Here is a 21,605-nt window from a genome sequence, read left to right as displayed (position 1 = left end):
TTTACTACTACACAGAGTAATGAATTAAATTACAGTGTTTACTTCGAACATATTTATCTTCAAAGGTATCTTTCTTTTGAAATGCTCAACAACAGAACTTTCTTTTGAATGTAAGAAATTTGACAAATCATGTGCTAATTTTGACATAGATATATACAGAATAAAATCTCACAGACGTCTTTGATTGCATTTAAAATGAGATTTAAAAAGACATTTGAAAAGGTTTATATATTGAGGCATTAGGAATTTTGTTCTACAGTTATGTTGCAGCCAAGAAAAAAGTATGAACCATGCTATTTTTATGCAGCAATACAGAGAAGTGAAATTACCTGAAGATTAGGAGAATTGTTTTCAGAAAGAAAAGATTGATTCTTGTAATTACCATCTTCTAAGGAATTTGTGAGCAATAACACTAGAGCAATTTTTAAAGAGAAAATTATAACAGTTTTACAGGACAGGGCAAACAAAAGAAATGTGTTTCAAAAGATCACATTTGCTAGATAGATAATATTGATTTTTTTTCTGATGCAGTTTTAAAAAGACAAATCTATAGTACACATCAATTGTAGTGAAACATTTCATGGAATCTATCATGACATTTTGTCTAGGTCAGATAACTTGTTTTAGCATGCTGATAAGGACAAACCTCATTTGGGAGAGTTCACTTTGCTCTCAGCCTAGAGTAATACAGGTCAATTTCATTCTGTTCCTTTTTCACAGCCATGGTGAAATCAGAGTCCTCTGAGCTCCTCTTAAACTGGAGGGATCATAGTCTCAAAGGGCCACTTAACACATATGATATTCATGGCTCATTTATTTATTCATTCAAGAAGTACCTATTGAGGGCCTACTAGTGCCAGACATTGTTCTAGGTCCTGGCAATGCAGTTGTAACAAAACAAAGTCCTTTGGTGGTTTCCATGTCTTGGCTATTATGTACAGTGCTGCAATAAACATAGGGGTGCGTACATTTTTTTAAATTAGAGTTTTGGATTTCTCCAGATAGAAATTAGTCAAACAGAAAGACAAATACCATATGATCTCACTTATATGTGTGATCTAAAGAAAAGAATAAATGAATGAACTAATCAGAAACAGTCTCAGAGACACAGAGGAAAAACTGAGGGTTGCTAGATGGGAGGTGGGGTGGGGATAAGGGGGAAGGTGAGGGGGAAAAAAAAACCCCAAAAAACAAAGTCCTTATTCTAATGAAGATTTCATTCTTGCTAAAGAAGGCAGCTAAAAATTAAAAAATTATAATATTAGTACATATACTGTAAAGATAAAATAGAGTAGTTGAGTACCTGGATTGTTATTTTAGATCAAGGAGACCTACCTAAGTAGGTGTCATTTAAATAGAGACTTGAATGGGCAAGAATGAACTAATAATCATATAAAAACAAGGTAAAAGGCATAGTCAGAAGGGAGAAATGATATAAGATGAAGTCAGAGAGGTCAGTTTGGGACCAGATTTTGCATAAAATTGAAAGCCAGGGCAGAAATTAGTATTTTGTTCAAAGTATATTTGGAAACAGTTTGGAGAGTTTAAGCAGAGATGTAATAAAACTTGAAATATATTTTACAGAGATCACTGTGGCAGTTGGGTTGATTATGATTGTGCTAGAAGGTGAAAATTTACAAGGCTCTTCAAAGTCAACAACTACTTACTGAGTCCCTAGTATGTGCTAGGCACTGCTCTGAGTGTGAGGAATGTAACAGTAAACAAAATAGAGAAACTCCCTGTACTCATGGAGCTGACATGCTGGTGGAGGTATGGCCATTGCAGTAGTGCAGGCAAGAGATGATGGCAGCTTATACTTGGGTATAGCCCTAAAGATATAGAGAAGTTGGTAGATTATGGGTATAATTTTGGAGACAGAAATGACAGGATTTATTGATGGATTGGTTATTGAAGAAAAAAAAATAAAGGTTGATTTCAAGGATTTGGGGCTTGAGTAATTTGGCTAATGGTGTCATTTATTGGGATAGGGAAGGCTAGAAGAAGCTTGAGAATGAGCAACCTAAGGTTCTACTTGGGAAATATTGAAATTGAGATGCCTCTTAATTATCAAAATGGAGCTCTCAAGAAGAGAGTAAGATGCCAATTTGGAACTAAAGAGAGTCCAAGGTTTCAGGTAGAAAGCTGCAAGTCATGATACAAGATGATTTAAAAAGCATTACCCTCATTTTTGAAGAACAACACTTGCATAAGAAAATTAAAGTGAGATTGCCTTGATTTTGATAAATAATGTCACAAGAAATCAAAGAATGTAATTTGTATTATCCACTCAGATGCAAGAGATAACCTAACAGAAAGAGAACATTTTGTATATTAACAAGTAAAAAATGGGAGGTTGGGAACCAATCCTGATTAAGTATCCCAAAATCATATAAAATGTGAAATTTAAAACTTTAATACAATATATTGAAATGAAATTCAAACTGGAAGAAATATTAGCAGATCAAAGTAACTCTATTAAAGCTTGTGGCCAGTAAACAGGTTGTCACAGGTCAACATTAAGGTTTCGGGGTGGGAGTTCCCGCCCATTCTAAGGAATTTTTCTCGCTTTCCTGTTTCTGAACCCCAAGATATAAACTGTTTTCTGTTCTCCACAACGAATCCTTTCCACAAAGTGACGGCCAATGCTACCAACCACCTGGGTTCAAGGAGCCGATTTTCCCAATTTCCCGACCAACTTTTCTTGGGAGCTAATTTTTTCCTTGGAGCTAATGCAGATAAATATTCCCCTTAAATACTCACAATTATAAAAGAAACTAATAATAGGACTTTATGGTTTATAAAATTATCTTCATCCTAATTGTAGCATATTTAGATTAATGACAATGAACCTCAAAAATATAGATTATAAAAAACATACTAACATTTGTAGTTCCATTTAGAATAGGTTAGAATGAGTCTATACCATTATTCAAGGCCTAAAAATCTAAAGTAGTTTTCACAAATGACATTGATGTAGTTTATATGACATGCATACATACAAATTAAAACAGGACAGTGTGATTGGAGGAAATCAATGCCTACTTCAGAACAAGCAAAATCAGTTTCTCCCCTCATTTATTCCACCAGCTTCTGGGACTAGAAGTGAGTCTAACATCCCTGGGCCTCATTTTTTTATCAGTGAAATGTGGGACTTCTTTCATTGCCATCTAGTTCTAAAATTCTCCATGTGCTATCATTTCTTTCCCACCATCACTACCATATATAATGCATTAGGTTTTCTGTCTCTATTCTCTGCACAATTTGTTTCAGCCACCTTGATATTTCCAGGCTAATTTTCCTAGAATTCACATCTGATCGTGCTTTTAATAGTGTCACTAATTATAAAATAAAGTGCAAATTTTCTAGAGTGACATTTATGATCTCTTATTCTGTAACTTCAATTCTGCCTTCTTGTTTAATTTTGCTCCATACCTACTTGCCACTCTCCCAACCCACAGACAGCCTATATTCCCATTGCATTGAAATCCCCAAAAGACATGTTCTAGACTCTGCTTTGCATTACATTTTCACCCGTGTTTCCCATAAAAATTGTCCTTGTAAAGGTTGAGATCACATAATTTTTTCTTTCTGAAACCTTCCTCATGCTCTCTATTCAGAACTGAAGACTCTGCCTCAGGTACTCCATATATAGCTTTATTGTAGTACCTGATAATCTGCCTTGGATTGTAGTTGTTTGTATATTACTAGCCCTTGTCTTAAGATCAAGTAGCTAAATGTAAGATCTTTGTAATTCTCACAGTGCTCTGAATATTTTAGGTATCCAGTAAATATTTGCTAAATTTAAAGAAATTAGGATATTATTATTACAGAAACAAAACATGGACAATTTCTTAGGTGCCAGATACTGTGCTAAGTTCTATAATAGATTGTTGCATTCAGTTGCTGCACAGCATATAAAGTATGTATTGGTATCCCCAATTTACAGATGAGAAAACAGAAACGGAGATGGGTTACGTAAATTGCGCAAAGGTCACAAGTCGGTGAGGGGGGCCACCCACATTCCTCCCAGGTGCGTGAGTTCAGAAAACATGCTCTCAACTGCTTTCCCTGAGGATCTCGACCTACTTTCCTCCTTACATTGCTACAATGGCCGCATTTCATTCCAAATGGGAAGAGCACGTTGTCGACGATAAGGTACCCAGTTTGAAAAAAGCTACCCAGTTGCTCTTAACTCTTAAATATTCTCAGTTTAAATACTGACTTCATCCTTATCAAACATGAAAATTGCTTCTTTTGCTCAGACATAATATCTATCCTTTCTAGAACTCATTTCACTTTCAGTTACTGAAAGTAGAATGTATTGAGTTCTCACTCATACCTAAAAAGAAAACATTTATTGAGATTTTATTTGGACATTTCTCCATAAATTACTTAATTTAATATTCATAACCTCCTTGGGCATCTTGAAATAAATTTTAAGATAAAGACTCTGCTCCTGGAAAGTGCAACAGCATGCCTGGCTTCTGCATACTAGCCAGTAATTGAAACCCAGGCTGTTAAATATTCCTGGAAACACGAGCCCCACTTCACCCTGCTGCCACTTTGGCACATGTCACCATCTGGCACTAGCCTAGTTCTTTTCAGGAACGAATAGCCCCAGGCTTCAATGGAAATACCAGCTTAAAGGACAGAAGTGAGAGATGGCCATGTGTGCAAGGGATTTAGGTGGCACCAAGGTGAAGGGACAGCAGGCTCTTTTGAATCATACTCTTAATGACCTGACATTCCAAGGTCTTAAATGTTCTTCCCTGGGCAGTTTTCTCCAGTGTAATTTTATTATTAATATTAGTAGTAGTATTAGTAATAGTAGTAATATCTTAAGAACCTTCAGTTATATCTTGCATGTGGTCTGATTTTATTTCACTTCTGTCTTCCCTAGTGAAAGACTGCTAATATAAAATATCAGGAATTGGGCACATTTAAAGCTCTAAATGCCTTCCTGTCACTAGTGTTTCTTTGGATCATTTCTCTAACTGCACAGATAGAGTTCGATGAATGTCTCCATCATAGCAATTGTCAGATGGGATGGCCGTTGTTCCTTTACTTTTCTCTTCTATCCAATGATAAGATCCTTGAGTGCACACAAGTTATCTCATTCACTTCTCTATCCCCAGAACCCCCTCGTATAGGTAAGGACCTGGTATATGGGGTATCCTCAGTGCAGAACAAATTAATTATATGGATGGATTTTTTTTGAAGAGATGGTAAATGTTTGAACAATTTTTGTAGTGTGGTTAGTATTGTGAAAGAGAAAAACCCACAGGCCCCAAATGAAATCACTCATACTAAAAGTCCATGATACCAAACCTAGATTTAATACCTGATCTAATTGCAGTTTCAACCTTTCCCAGAAACATAACCTTAATCAACCAGTCTGGAATTTTCTGGTCAAGCACCAGTAGGGTAATCTGTCACATGCCCTCTCCATCTCTGAAAGAAAAGATGTCCTGGCCCCCAAAATAATCCTTTGCGTTTGTTAATAGCTCCGTCGCCCCACCCTTCTTCCTACAGATGCTTCCTTTTTGCACAGCCTCTTGGAGCGCCCTTCTAGTTGCTAGATAAGATGCTTCCTGATTCATGAATCACGTAGAAAAGCCAATCATATCTTCAAATTTACTTGGTTGAATTTTGCTTCTAACAATATGATAAAAGTAAAATCCCCAAGTTAAAAATCCTTGCTTATTTCTATCACAGAAAATGCTCCTATTGTGAATTTCTGGAATTTCACTGATTTTTTTTAAATATTAAAAAAATACAAGAAACTGAAACTAAATCCTTCAAATAGCAATGGTAATTACAGACCTAATATGTATGTTAGGTTTAATGGGAAAAATCTGTTCTATGTCTTTATGCCCAAATATAAACTACATCTTTACAGCTCTAAAAAGACTAATTACAATCACTCAGTGATCTAACAGTAAAGTCTAAATAATGATATGTGGCTGTTTTACTACCTGAATATTGATTCAGCATTAGGCTTGGGGTAGTAAACTTTGTAATCATCAGCTTTAACCTCAGGTGTTGAAGATTTGTTCCTCTTACACAATTAGACACTGAAGTATGTGCAGCATCTTAGAAAGCATTTTCATCTTTAAACCAAGTTAGAGACTAAGACCTGAGGCTGAGGACCTGTATTTCAATTTAAAAATAATTGCTTTTGAATTTTTTCTCCCGGCTATAGTTTCTTTTCCCTTAGAACATATACCTGACTTTAAATAATATGGGTATTGATAGCAATTAATGCTACTAATATTTTCCAGGTACTGTGCAAAGTACTTCACATGTCTGAACTCATGCAGTCTTTACAACACCCCTTTGATGAAGGTACTACTATTATCCTCATCTTACAGATGAGGTAACTAAGGCACAGAATGATTACGTGAATTGTGGAAGATGATACAATCTGTTAGCTAGATTATAATCTCAAGAAATCTGGCTCCTGTGTTCATGTTTATAATTATTATACCTACTGCCTCTTGCTAAAAACTTCCAACACTGACTTTTACCTTCCCAAAGACATTAAGAAATGTCAAAAATAAATTAATACAAAGTACGTTTTTTTCTTTATATATTATAAACACCACCCTCTAATGTCTGCTGTGAGTGGTATTCTTGATGTCTCCTAGAAAACAGTAAGATCTTAATATACTAAAGATTAAATATTAAATAGCATTTTCATTATTAGTGGGATTATTAAATATAGAGAAAGTATATATATATTTTCACCTGAATGGTTTTACAAAGAAATTAATCTTTGGGATCTAATTCATATTTCTTAATATTAAAAAAAATAGGAGTTAAGGAAAAAGAAACATTGTCATTGCAATAATGTCAGGGAAATGAGATGTAGCTCTAAATTTTGTATGAGATATAGAATAAGAGAAGCAAATTTCTGATTCTGATATCTAAAGTGACATATAATTTTATGTATACAGAAATTATTGAATTAGAGACATCAGTATTTTGAAATTTATTTTCAAGTTGCTTACTAAACTCAGGTATCAAATTTATCATTAAGCCATTGTCTTTAAGCACTATAAAGGTTTGTGTTTTCTATTATGTAATGATTAACCAATTTATTTATATTTATGGAATGCATACAATGTGCCTGACACATTTTGTTTAACCTATAAATTATCCAGAAAAGAGATATCTAATCTACTTTTGGAGATGAGAAATTAACAATGTATCATGAACTATTCTCTCTTTCTAAGCTTGTCTATAATATACTTAAATGCACATTATGAGCCCACTTTCAAAAATCAAAGATTTTCCAAGACTCCCTAAGATGCTATTTCCTTGAATGTATCTTTGAACGGGATTGATGCATATAAAAGAGATATTAAAGGTGGACTATTAATGTGGGACATTAATAAATTTTATTTTCCAACATCCTAAGGCTGTGAATCAATTAAGTGTGATTGCAATATGTGTTTCATTGTGAGATGTACCCAAAAGTCGGAAGAACTTGTATACAACCAAATACAATATAACATGGGATACAAGTACATCTGACAAAGAAGCACATTTTATTGCTAAAGTCTTAAATCAATAAACCTAATTATTGATGCATTGTTTGACCAACACGAAAACCTAGGAAGGTAAATGCTTTGAACCAAGAGTAAAAGAGTAAATGGGTGTGTGTGTGTGTGTGTGTGTGTGTGTGTGTGTGTGTGTAGCTAAGCAGTGCTCTCTTGCACTTGGAGAAAGGGAAGTCCTTGCCTCACTGTCCACGCTCAATCTCTGCCCTTCTGTTACACTAAACAGCCTCTGCCTAGACGGGAAATTGCTGTCCTCATTGGGATTTTTACTAGGGCCTGGAAAATGAAGAAACAACACAGGAAAGAATGTGCGACTGAGGCACAGGTCATTCAGGTCTTTGTGTGTCTTGTGGTCATCTCCTACCTCTCTCTCCTCTACTTTACTGAGTGACCTCTGCAATATTAAGAGGAAAGGGTGATGGTGGAGGAAGGAATGGAGCCTGCTGAGTCAGGTGGGCTGGCAGCTTTGGAACGAGCAGTTCTTCAAGGACTATCCTCAAGCAGTTCTTGAAGATAGCCTAGAGCAGGCATCTTCAAGGAGGTCCTCCAGTTGGCCTTTCTTAGGCATGTTTGACCATATACCTGGGCACTGAAGTCTTAGCAATTTCTTCCTGTTTCTGAACAGGACTGCAAAGACCACTGACCTTCAGGGTCAGTAGAGAAGACGGAGGCCAATGGCAAAGTCAAAGCTGAGGTTCACTACAGGCTCTAGCTCCTTATCTGTATTAATTAAGTGGCTAGATTTCTTGGACAAACAACAATTAATGCAATACAAATTAAGTGAATGTTTATTATCTCTTCCCTGCTATTTCCATTGTTCTAGAGGCTGGTGTTAAAAAATGAATAATAAAAGGAACTCTTCCTTAATTATCTCCTGGTCTAATCATCTAAAAAGTCACTGGAACCAATATTATTCATGAAATAACTATATATATATATATATATATATATATATATATATATATATATATATATGAGAAATATTGAAAAATTTAGCATCATCAAACAATTTTTCTTTATACATGTAAAATTCAACTGGAAGCTAGAAACCAAATGAGAATTTAGGATAGAAAAGTTTCAGAAGTTCATTTCTCTATAGTTTATAACAGATTGCTATCCATCTTTTTATAAAGTTTTCCCATGAAAAAGACTTATGATCTATACCAAAATCTTTATAGTTGGAAGCTCTCCAACTATAGTTTCTACAATACAAGCATCTCCAGATCATCACCCAAAGGGCAAAAAACCTATTAATCCTTTAGGGTGTATCCAGCTGCCTTAGGCGATTCAAAGGAATCTTACCCTAATAGCCTAAATGAGGTCACTTGTGCGTATTCCCAAAGATTGGATTATCCTTTGGCTTATTCATAAGTTTTTGGATATATATATATATATCCTATGTATAGAAGATATTCAGTAAATGTGAATTCTGTCCCACCGACAAGGTCAAGTAAGGGTACTTAAGGCAAGTAGTCTCCATTTTGTGAGTGTGTGTGGGTGTGTGTACCTCTATCAATAAAACAATGAACATGCATTCCAGTAAGTATTTGTTTTCATGCATTGAATTGCTTTATCATTGTATGAATATTATGAAACATACCTAAATTCATGATACAAAAATAAAATCAGGAAAACACAAACTCCTTTCCAAGGAATCAATAATATCTAAAGCCTCATAAAAGTTTACTTTAGACAAGATGCTGTGGGGGTGGGGTGTTGGTAAATGGGAAAGAAAAAACTTATTTACTAGGCACTGAGTTTACATTAGAAATTGTTAGCCATATTATATGTTTTATGTAATTGAAGGGTCACAAAAATGTGCCACAATATTTTCACCATTTTACAAATGAGGAAACTGAGGCTTGGAGGAAGTGAGTTACTTTCCCAGGATTATAAAGCTAATAAGTAGACCAAGTAATAAGTAGACTATATTATTTTACGAGAGCAAAATCCTGATATCTAATCGTTTGTTCCACCACAGCATAAAAAATTGTCTTTGTTGGCATATATGCTTTTATGTAACTAAAAAAGCTTTCTATGAAAATTAAAACTATAACTTGTTGTTTCAATGATGCCTTTCTTTGAAGTCTCAAATATCAAAAAATCCATAGGTATACCCTAGACCATAAAATCAGTATAACCAAAAAACGAGGACTCATGGACCTTGGAGATTGATCTTATCTTCAATTGTTCAATAATCCATTAGGCGAGCAACGTCTTTGTTGGGACATTCATCATCACTTACTTTACCAATAAAAATGTCTCCGCTGACAGAAAAAAGGAAGTTAAGGAAAAATTTAGGTTCATAATTATTAGTCCTGTTTTATTCCATCGTTCACTGAAAACTTATTGAAATTTTACTATGAAGTAGGAAGTATGCCAGTAGTGGTTCCATATTTCCATTAATTTAAACAAAAGGCACATAATAAGCAATCAATAAATATTTATTCACTAAATAAATGAACTGTCATGAAAGTACAAACAGATTATACCCTGGTATTTCATTTTTGCCTCCTTTTTGGAGGGTATTTAATATAAAATTGGTCACTTTTGTACTCTGAACATGAGAAACCAGTTTCTAATGATTAGACTTCATCAAATGGCAGTTTTACTTCTAAGACAATCACATAGCACAGGCTTTTGGTGAAGAGCTTCAGTTGTAGACAATATATCCACACATATATGGTTCCCACTCCCAAACAACAGTCTGTTAAATGTACTGCTATCTTGTTTAGCTTTTCCTCAAAATACGTTGATTTTAATTACCTGTATTTCCACTTCCCTTTAATTTATACCTAAGCAGTCTAATGTCAGTTTTAGAAAATGTACAGAAGCCATCTTGTTACAGCAAATAGGAAAGCAATTATCCTCCTTTATGTTGATTAACATAAATATTTTATGATTAAAAAAACAACCAAACAGTAATGGACCTAAGGGGAGTTCAGTGTCTAATTACCTATAGGAAAAACACCTAACATTAATTCTGTCAAAATTAGCATTTCTGTCCTTGGCTTCCACATTCCAAAATGAACTTGAACATCAGGAAATTACTCCATTCCATAGTTATCTGGAAGTACACTTCTCAGCTAATTAACTCTAGAAGAAACCATAGAAAACTGAGATGGTTATAATTAGACGTTTCACAGTTTTAAATACAAACATTCTTTCTCTTGTGGCCTACGTGGGAGAATAGCACTATTTGGATTTTAGGCAAGTTCTTGGACCTACCTGAGTCTCAGTTAACAGAATTAATATCTACTCCTGAGTTGTATTTAAAGGATCAAATGAGATAATATATGTGAACAAATTGCATTAAACTATAATGGAAAATTCAAAGTTATTTTGTTACCAATGATAGAAATTATATTCTTACACCTTACAATGTTTCCTCTTTCCTTTACTATCTGTCAGAGAACTCATGTCAAGGGAAGTTATTGTGAAATTAGAGGTGGGCTATTAGGCAATGAGAAAGAAAAATATCACTTCCAATCTTCTGATCTTTAGTTGTACCCATGCTTTTCAAAGAGCCTAACAATCTGGAAAAAAAGAAGCTCCATTCATAATAGCTTTAACATGTTGTTTAATGCCATGTGGTATCATGAAATGTGTACGCTAGGTATTTAGATATAACTTTCAGACAGCTAGTACAATTTGTTCACATGTAGAATTAGAATGACCTGTATTCAGAGTGTTGTAATCCATGGGGAAGCTTTCTAATGTAAGGAATTCTAGAAATAGTAATAATTAGGAATGAGCACTAGAACAGGAGTCTGGAGACTTACAGTTCTATTCCTGATCTGATATTAACCATAATATGTTTTAAGGTAATTCAGTTAAACTTTTAAAGCCATAACTTAAATATTTGTGATAGAAGAAAGAATCAAGCCAGACGTTCTTTTAGTACATGATTTTATTAGACGTCACTGTAATAAGACATTTCCTCACTTCTTTTTTAAGAGAGGTTGCTTGAGAAAATATATATTCGTTGAGAGAAAATCTGTTGTAATATTTGTAATACATTCCCAGCATAATCAGTAACAATGGTGCCTCACATGCTTTTTATTTAACAAAAGCTTAGACAACCCAAATGCCTAAGAGACTCTCCATGCTTTGCTCATAGGTGGGTCTCCATTAGCGCTCACACGCATTCACTGATACTTTCTATTTTCTTATGCTTTTTCTCCTAATCCTGCTCGGCATGGTGCCTCTTTTTCTATTATCTCTTTGGGATTCTTTCCTCCATGCTCTGTCATTCTCACAGACCTCCAGATTCATCTTTCCTAGACTTTATTTCAGTTCCAACTCCTCCCTCTCACTTCACCCATTGCTCCTCATTCATCCACAGAAGATTCATGGGTGCCATTTGTGCTTTCCCAAAAGAAACTCCTTCTAGGTAGACCGTCATTGTGCCATCTACACATCCATGTCCGAATTAAATCAGTTACTCTAAGGAGAGGACAGCATAAAGGAAGCCAAGTTCAGTAGCTGAATGAAGAGAAAAATTATTCCACAAATCAGATGGACACCCAACCAGACATCTTCCAAGTACATCCCTTCAGATACCATGAAGCTCGCCAAGCCATGGCAGCGGCAGATCTCCCTATCGCAATTCATCTTTAAGTTTAACATTATCATTAGAAGCATGTGTGAGGTGGAGTGGCATATCGGTAAAGCAAGAGTGTGATGGACAAGCACTCAAATCCTGGCTCCTTCACTTAATTGCTGTGTGTCCCCAGAAAGCTATTTAGCTCTCTGAGCTACAATTTGGGGATTAAAAAAATAAGGATACTAATACTTCCTTGGTATTACCTTAATACAATATTAATACTATCTTCTAGGGTAGTTCTCCAGATTAAAGATAATACATGCATAAGATCTGTCATGTAAAGGAGGCTTGAAAAGGACTGTTCTTTTTTGATTACTATTATTATCATTATAATTATTATTAATCTCCATTTGAGGTTGGTGGAAGCCAGTATTTATTTTTTCCTGTTAGAGAAAAGTGGGACAAAGAACATTTTGAGTGACTTTGCCGTGGAGACATGGTAGTATAGTGATGATACCTAGGAATAGTATCGAATTCCCCAGCAGCAGGTTCTGTGTTCAATAACTGGTCTTGGTATTGGTGGAAATGTCCTCATTTAGTCTCTCTAAAACTTAAGAGTCTATTATCTTTTCTATTTCTTTTTTCTCGTTCATCAAAGGACTTTCTGCAGTGTGACTCTAAAAAAAGGAGACACGGTTTTTCAGTTCATCTCTATTAACAGGATTTGGAGTACTTTGAACAGACTGCCTTATCTCTCTATGCCATCTAGAAAAGGGAAAAAATGTGCAGCTACTATTTTGGTATGTGCAATGCGGAAATGTTAGGATTATTATTTTTTACTCCCTATTGATGCTGAAGTTTATATAAAAAGAAATCAACTAGCTATATTTCCCAGCAAGAAGATCAAATAAGTTATATAATTTTCACATAGAAATGAGCTCGAACAGAAATTTTGTGAATTAATGTTGGCTAATTAAAAATCTGTGGACACTTTCCAGTGGGGAGAAAACGAAAATTGTATTAAGGTTTTGTCAAGACACCACATTGTCAAGACATGATGTTCAGATTGAACTATCCTGGGTATCTTTGCTCAAACAAATGCTTGTTGAGCTTCTCTAGGTAGGACGGCAACAGAGAAACAATGGCTTCTACTCCTGAATACATTGTCTAGTTACTGACCCTTTGGTAATCAACCATCATTGACAAAACCCTGAAACACATCCATTGCCAAGTACAACATTTAAATTAGTGGAAACTTTCCATCTAATTTCAAGGCTGTTGTGTTTAAAATATTCTGAATCTATACTCTAATGTTTAATACTGTTATTTTATGTTTATTGGAGAGAGATAATATTCTTACTCCCTCTGTGTTTGTCTATGCCTGTGCGTGTGTATGTGTGTGTGTGTGTGTGTGTGTGTGTGTATGAAAAACAAGAAATTTCAAACTAAAAATATCTTTGCATATAGGTCAAACACAGCTCCTCTACCTCCATAAAGTGAATATCAGATTAGTAATAAAAATGTATGTCATAAAGCAGAATGTTTAAATGAAAAGAATCTCTTTCCCATTTATTTGGTAAGGATTTATATCTTTTTGGCTGAAAAGCTAATTTATCATTTGTTTATATTGCATACTGAATTGATGCAAACTCATATCTTTGAATAGGCTGACTAATGAGAACAGAATTGTGAGTCTGAGCACAGGTGGGACCATTATGATGCTTTGCATGAAGGAAAGTCACTTAGGCACACAATCAGGCTTATCATGTAGAATATTGGGTTATTAAGTTTGAAGGACCTTTCACTACTTCTAGGTGTGCTGCCAGCTGCAATTGCCACTGTAAATGATACAACTATCGGCTGGAGAGTGTTTTGCAACTTTAAAGGCAAGAGAAACCTTTTCTTCAGTGGAACATTCCTTTTTACTTGCTTTTCTGTTCAACCTGATAAGGCCTTGAATGTACTTGTTTTGAGAATTCCTTTCACTCCTTGACCTTTCTTTTCACAATTGAACAATGCAAAATAGAATTACCAAACTTGTTCATAAAGTGAGGTACCATATTGGAAATCATGTGTTTTTCAAATCGCCATGTAATATTGATATGATTGTCAACCACTGATTTGTCAGTAGGCAATTGGCAGCATAAACCAAAGATGTAAGAAAAACTAATTATATCGATTAACTTAATGTTCGCTTAATATCAAGTTGTGATGAATTGGGACAAGACTACTTGATTTTAATGGCTGAACACCTCAGCCTTGAGCCCACAGGGATATAATTAGAGAGATCCTGACACTCTGCACATGGGCTGTCAGCAGCCCCTCTTTACCTACACCTAGTAATGAGGATTTGTTGAAGGTTCACTAACTAGTGAGTCAGTGGGGGGAGTATACACTGCCCACCAACCCTGTGCTTAGAGGTGCCCGGTTGAAGGAGGAACTCAGCTGAGGAAGCTAGCCTGTTGTTAGGCAAAATCATATCACCTGTCAATGTGCTCCATCTCCCTATTTGTACCAGTGGGGAAACACAGGAAGTAACTTTGCCCCTGTGAATATTCTTTCAACATGTTGAGAGACAGTTATTGCAGTGGTTAAGAGCATATGCTCTGAGTTAACACCTGGCTCTGACTCTGACTTTGCTTTGTAAATCCAGGCAAGTTGACTTTTATGAGTTGCAGTTTCTCCTTCTTTGAAACATCAAAAATAATGGCCTCTTTCTTAATGAGAATCTTTGAAGACTGAGTGTGATAGTGCATGTAAAGCATTTATAATTTTATTCTTAGTACATATTAAGTGCTTCATAAGTGATTGCCATTATTATTGTACAACCTATAAATAGCACTCAGTTTATTCTCCCCATTCAGCTCCCTTAAGATTGGTCAATTTCAGACAAGCTCTGGAACTTGAGAAATTGGGGAGAAGTTGGCTTCTTCTGAACAGTGGGAACTCCCAAGCCAGATTTTTTCAGGACATAATCCCTTAAGACCAGCCTAGAAGTAAAACAATCCATTCAGGTCAAGGGCATTTATGAGGAAGGAAATGAACTGATATATCTTAAGTGACTACTCTATGTCAGGCATGATGCTTGGTGTCTTATATGCTTTAACCTCATAATATATTCTAAGATACGGGTGCTATAATTTCTTTTATATATGTATATTCATATTATACCATATAATTTCTATTATATATGCAGAAACTGAGGATGAGAGAAGTTAACGTGGCCAAAATTATCCAAGTAGTGTGGCAACGGTGATGCATGAACAGGCCAATCTGTCTGTAAGGCCCACGTTATTCCCAGTTGACCATGCTGCCATTTTTCTACCATAATTCATTCTAACCTTATTTCAGCACCATCTGGTCTGAATGAAAGTTGTTCCTTTGTTTTCTAGTTAAAGTTTCTTCACATCTCATACCTATCATGAATAGCAATTTAAATTATCTACAATGTCACTGACTTGAGTGAGACCCAGTGACTATTTTCTCCTCAAAATGTGGTCCTTCTGTTGCCTCATTTTGTTACTTAAATTATTGTCTGAAGTAACAAAGTAGGCTTGAAATACCCGGGATGCCAAAAAAAATGTATACACATGACTTGTATTCACCTTTTGTTATCTGTATATATTATTATAATTTTAATACAGTTTTTTCCTTTCTTAAAATGTGTATACATTATTTTTGTCACCTACTGTATGTGTTCTGGGCTGATATGTGATGGAAGATTCGCTCATGTTTCACTTTTTTTTTTAAATTACTAAGGTCTTGGGAAAGTATGCTGTAAATAAAGCAAAGTATCATTATGCTCTAAAATCTTACTGACATGTTAATTCATGCTATATTTATTCATCCTCCAAAGGAGATGTAAAACTCATTCTCACCACCTTCAAAATGAGTCATTCCAAAAGAGCTTTGTAGTGCATTCTGCCAACTTCTTAAATAACTGATGTATTAATGTCTTTTCTCATTTTCTAGAGGATCTTTAGTAGTTCATCACAATTTAAATTTCAGAGAGATAATTTGCAATCCAGTTTTGTGGCTCTACCTTTGAAGTCAGTTATACCCAAAACATAATGTCATAAATGCTCATTCAAACCCATGAATTGTCTTCAAGTAATTGTATAGCTTGCCCTGAAGGAATTCATAGAGGGTATCTGACGGGGTCAGAGTGAATGTAATGATTCTGGACTATTTCCACTCATGGAAAAGAAATAACATTAGTGAGGCATTTTAACTTAAAATTCTAGATAAGGGACATTTTGTTAAATGTACCTCAAAATGCACACATTGATTCTTTAAAGGCACATCCTTAATTCTCTGGTTTGCATCCTCTTTCAGGAATGTATTTTCCTTGAAGCCATGTGGCTGCAATCCATATGTAGTCAGCTTCTAGCTGACCTCAGGTGTGCTCCGTCCTGGAGGTGGAACCCAACAATTAAATGATTTCTTCTAGACAGATACCATAGATCCAGACATGAATGAAAGTGCTTTAGTACAAAACCACGGTGGATTAGCAGTATGACATGTATCCTCACAGGATTTAACTTAAAGGCAGGTATCCCAGCTTTCTATTCCTTTACGCTTTTCATCATGGAATCTTCAACTGCCCATTTTTTCTTGAGAAAACTCTTTCTTGTCTTTCAGCAAAATTACCTAAGCCATGGCCTCAAAATCCATTGCAAACAAAGGAAGGGCAAAAATAAATGAATCTGTTGAATACTTTAAATAAACTGGATAATTTCTTTTCTTTTCCATGGGTCATGGATGAAGGAGTCAGCCATCATTTCTCTGAGATGTATGCAAGCCACATACATCTTTCTTAATACTGAAACCATTTAAAAAATTTGTGACTCCTAAGAGAAACTTGCAAATAAACTGTTATCTATGAGGGCAATTTGACAATGTCTCTTCCCCCAAGTTTCAAGGTAGTGAATATCCCTCAACACAGATAAGCCTCACAATCAGCAAATACAGAATCTTCTATCTGTACTTGGAAGTGCTAAGCCTCCATATTTGGCTGAAAAGACAGCCAAGGAGGGATATTTATAATTCAGCAAGTCTTATCATTCTCTATGCAATCCAGGCTCTAATTACACAGAACATAGTTTCATGCCCCAAACCATCTGATTTCACTAAACCTATTCAATACATTTCTTTTCTACCTATGATTTAATAAACCTCCTGCTTAAAAATGTCTTCCTAATATAATGGACCACAGTGCATAGAATCACTGTACCTGTCAATCTTTATAACCCTCCCATAAATTGTTCCTACCTTAAATACTGCATTTCGGTAAGTTTGAGGTTCATTATGAATACATCTGCAGGTTAATTGCTTATCTGTAATACTGTGCAGCACAGAATAAATGCACATGTACAAATCATGTAAAATCAGATGATGTCACTTATTTTACACATGCATATGTATATCTATATATATCTATATCTATATATATCCATACATGTATACATACATGTATATATGTGTGTATAGACATAATTTTTTGTTAACCATGGAAAAGGGTCAATAGATTGATGCCTAGTTTGCAGACCCAATTTTAGAAGCAGATGTGAGCACCATAGTCATTACGACAGGAGAAGGGTTGTAACGTGTGTTTTTTTTTTTTTTTTAATAAGGCACACAATAATATATAATCCTAGTAGTTTATAAACATCTCCAGCCCTTGTACATCCCGGGCATGGCAATGTGCATTTGAATTCTTAATAAAAGCTCACAGATTTCTAGATTCATACTCGCAGACTGAAGACACAAATCCTGAAATATCAGCATCATGGCCCCTCTGGGCCACAGACGCTGTGCACACAGGCACGACAGGAGGGCCCAGGAACTACCCCCACATTCACTCACACAGGTATCTTTTCCCTGCAGGCCACCCAGCAGCGATACCGCTAGTGGTGGTCACCCCAGACTGGCAGGCACTCCCAGGCACACTCGGGGGAGCTCCCTAGAAACCTGAGGAAGGCGGGGGGGAGGATCGGGCATTTGGGGGCAGCGGCGCGCACCCTGGCACGGTTCCGAACCTCCAACCCGGTCCAGGACCTGAATCTGCTCCGGAGGTACCCGGAGCATCTGCATTATGCCAAGGCGCCGGGCCAACTCACCTCGACAAAATAAAAGCAGGGCAGGAGGGTGACGCTGTCCTTGATCACTTTGCCCTTTGGCCTCTCCTTCGCCGACATCCCGGCCGCCTGCCGGGGTCTGCGTCCTCCCCTGGGCGAAGTGTGCACAGCGCAGCCGAGGCGAGCAGCCTCCTCCAGCCGCAAGCGCCGGTCGCCGCTGATGTCACATTCTCCGCGGGCACCTCTGGAGCCAGCGCGCTGCGTGCAGCGCCCGCGCCTCTCCCCGCCCCTTTTTGCAGCAACCCAGCGTCTCTCAGAGCCCGCAGGTCCCCTTCCTCCCCTACTCTGGTCCCACTCCCTGATTTTCTCTGCGCAGAGACGTCCAGCTCCCTTCCCTCCTCCAAACTGTTGCTGCAATGGCTTCCCCTTCCTGCCACCCTTCCGCTGCTCTCCACCGCCCCTACTAGGCTTCAGGGCTGTCGGAACTTGACGTCAAGAATTGGAAAAGGGGGACGCACCCCGGATTCTGCAGCAGTGAGTCTGAGTAGCTAAGGTTCCCATGCCCTCCACTGGGAAGCCTCCTGGGTCACTCTAGGAACAATAACTTCAGGATTGCTGGAGAACAGAAGCCTAGCTCCTGCGCACTGACCAACAGTGACAAAATCAACCTCTACCTGCATTTTTATGTAAAACTTGGATCTCTTACTGAAAAGTAGGCCCTGATAGGAACTCATTTAGAGCTGGCTGCTATCCAGGAATGACCTCCCCTTCTGAGGATTCTCTGCCTAGAGGACTCCCTGGCTCCCTCCAACACCTGCGCACCTGCTGTCAGGGAATGGCGAGGATCCCCTGTATCAAGGGAGGCAGATGTGTAGGCATCTTAATTGAGTCCAAAGGCTAGGGTGTTCTTACCTTGTCTTCATACCCCTAGAACATCAGTATTGCAGTCACAACCACAAGCACTTCTTTGGACATTAACATAGCTCTTCACCTCTGGGGTCTCGTGCATGGCTGATCTCAACTTTGTGACGACGTTGTTGGCAACCCAGAAGTGTCAAGTGAGATAGAGGAGGAAAACACCCAGCAAATATAAAACAGTTTCTTATACTAAGAAAGATAACACACTTCCATAATCATATGCCCCAGGCCATTTTCAACATCTCCAAAGACTCCATTTCAAGCATGTGACAACCAATTCTCAGCCAACTTTCAGCTCACTTCTTCAATTGCTACTCTCTGTCAGCCTGGGCTGCTGTAACAAAATACCATAGACTGGGTGGTTAAACTACGGACATTAGTTTCTTACAGTTCCGGAGGCTGGAAGTCTGAGATCAGGGTGCTAGCATGGGTTGTGGGGAGGACTCTCTTCTTGACTTGCAGATACTTCTGTATCTTCAGATGGTGGAGAGAGTTACCTTTTTGGTTTCTTCTTATAAGGGCACTAATCCCATCATGAGGAGCCACCCTTGCGACATTATTTAAACCTAATTTTCTCTAAAAGGCCCTAACTCCCAATATTATCACTTGTGGGTTAGGGTTTCAACATATGAATTTGGGGGGAACTCGAACTTTTCATCCATAGCATACTCCAGTAGTTCCTTGGCAGCCTGGGGACAATCTGGTCCACCAACACTCACATTTCATTGCCACTACCACCTCATGCCCTCACTTTCTTTTACCAGGGTTGGGTTCCAGAGTCCAGCAGTGTAATTCCTCATTGCCTCCTCTCTATTTACCACATTCATTTGGTGAAATCCCTTCCACAGTTAAACCTAGTTCTTTCTCTGCCCTTACCAGGACAACTTAGTGACTGGAGAAAAACACATAACCACGTGGTCTTGTCTCACACCAGAGTCAGGACCGCAAACTTCAGATAGGGCCCACTAACTGACAATCCTAGTATTTTCCCATATTCTGTTCATTTTCTGACTCTCTGAGGACCAACTCACACCATCTCCTCTATCTTCAAATCTTGTCATTCTCAGAGAATGACTTCAACTCTTATTTCACTCAGAAAATGGAAGAAATCAGAAAGGAACTGTGATCTTCCAAGCTGAATACTTGCTGGATTGGTACAATAGCCTCCTAACTGTTCCATTAGGTTCCAACCTTGCTACCTTTGTAACTTACAAAACATTCCCTATACAGCAGCTAAAATGATCTTTTGAAAAGTAAATCCAGTTGTGTCATTCCTCTGCCCAAATCTTCCAAGAACTCTTTGTCACATTCAGGAGAAAGCTCTTTGTCACATTCTGTCACGTTCAGAACTCCACACCACTTCCTCAAAGCCCTACCTGAGGGCCCTGCCCCATCCATAGCCTCATTCACTCTGTGCCTCGGTGGTTTGGCAATCCCAATCCAGCTTTATTTTCTGCCTCAGGGACGTTACATTTACTGTTCCTTTGTCCAAGAACACTGTTCTGCCAGTATTGCATGGCTCAACCTCTTACTTAATCCACACTTTTGCTCAAATTTAACTCCTGGAGAAGGTTTCTTTCACCATGATAAGTATTAATAGTGTTAATTACCCCCAAGCCCCCATCACTGTTTATTCTTTCAAGTTATTTTATTATTCTTCATAGAACTTATCTATTTGATAGCCTATCAAGTATATCTTGACCAATTTTTTCATTGCCTTACTCTCCCACTTGAGTTTAAATCTTACAAGGTCAAGTACTTTTTTGTCATTATATAGCTAGTAACCGGAACTGTGCCTGGCACATAGTAAGTGTTCAATAAACATTTGTTGAAGAACTGAATGAACCAATTACATTAAATCATGCATATAAAATCATGTAATTTAGCTTTTTCCACATACTAAAGGTTCAATAATCGTTAGTTGAAACTGTTTGTTAATTATCATGTTATTAATCACTAGCTATGTTTTCTATTACTACCAACTACTTTGCGTGTGTGTTTTCTTTTTTCAACTTTCTTAGTACCTCAACAGAATTTATAGTTCTTGATGGAGTTTCAAAAATAATTTATAAACTTTCTAAATTTATCATCCTAGAAACTCAGCATTTCTATATATAAGTAAGATAAAATATAAGGCTAATGCTATAGTTCCCTAATTTCATTAGCCAAGAGCTGACAATATGTGATAAAATATCAGAGATGCATGCTGACCACACCTCAATAATTTGGGAAATTATGGAAACATTAGAAAGGTGCTCTCCTTTCCTCTCTAGGTGGTCTGACCAGCTTGACCTGAGCTCCTAGTCAGGGATCAGGAAATGCTTCAGAATTCAAAGCCAATTCCTACTGTAAATCTTCTAACTTGCCCTTGCAGGTTAGAAGTTCCTTTTCTAACCTTTTTCGCCCTCTTTTTCCCCTCTCTTTTTAAAAACATATTCTTTTCCCCATTTAAAATCATTTCACAAAACAATCAAGCTACTTTATGCAATCCACTAAATACTA

General features: G+C 37.0%; 1 protein-coding gene across 1 annotated transcript in view; it reads right to left on the bottom strand.

Annotated features, from left to right (window-relative positions):
* Nucleotides 1-18,619, bottom strand: part of PLPPR4 (phospholipid phosphatase related 4) — a 37,089-nt gene extending 18,470 nt beyond the window's left edge. The window contains exon 1 of the mRNA XM_019747052.3: nt 18,228-18,619. Within this exon, the coding sequence (XP_019602611.1) occupies nt 18,228-18,305 (78 nt within the window). The 5' untranslated portion in view covers nt 18,306-18,619. The remainder of the gene's footprint in view (nt 1-18,227) is intronic.
* Between the last annotated feature and the right edge of the window lie 2,986 nt (nt 18,620-21,605).

Source organism: Rhinolophus sinicus, chromosome 7, assembly GCF_057876585.1.
Source record: "Rhinolophus sinicus isolate RSI-liver-muscle chromosome 7, RSI-T2T, whole genome shotgun sequence".
Taxonomy (NCBI): domain Eukaryota; kingdom Metazoa; phylum Chordata; class Mammalia; order Chiroptera; family Rhinolophidae; genus Rhinolophus; species Rhinolophus sinicus.
The sequence above is the reverse complement of the archived record's forward strand: the minus strand, read 5'-3'. Positions and strand labels throughout refer to the sequence as shown.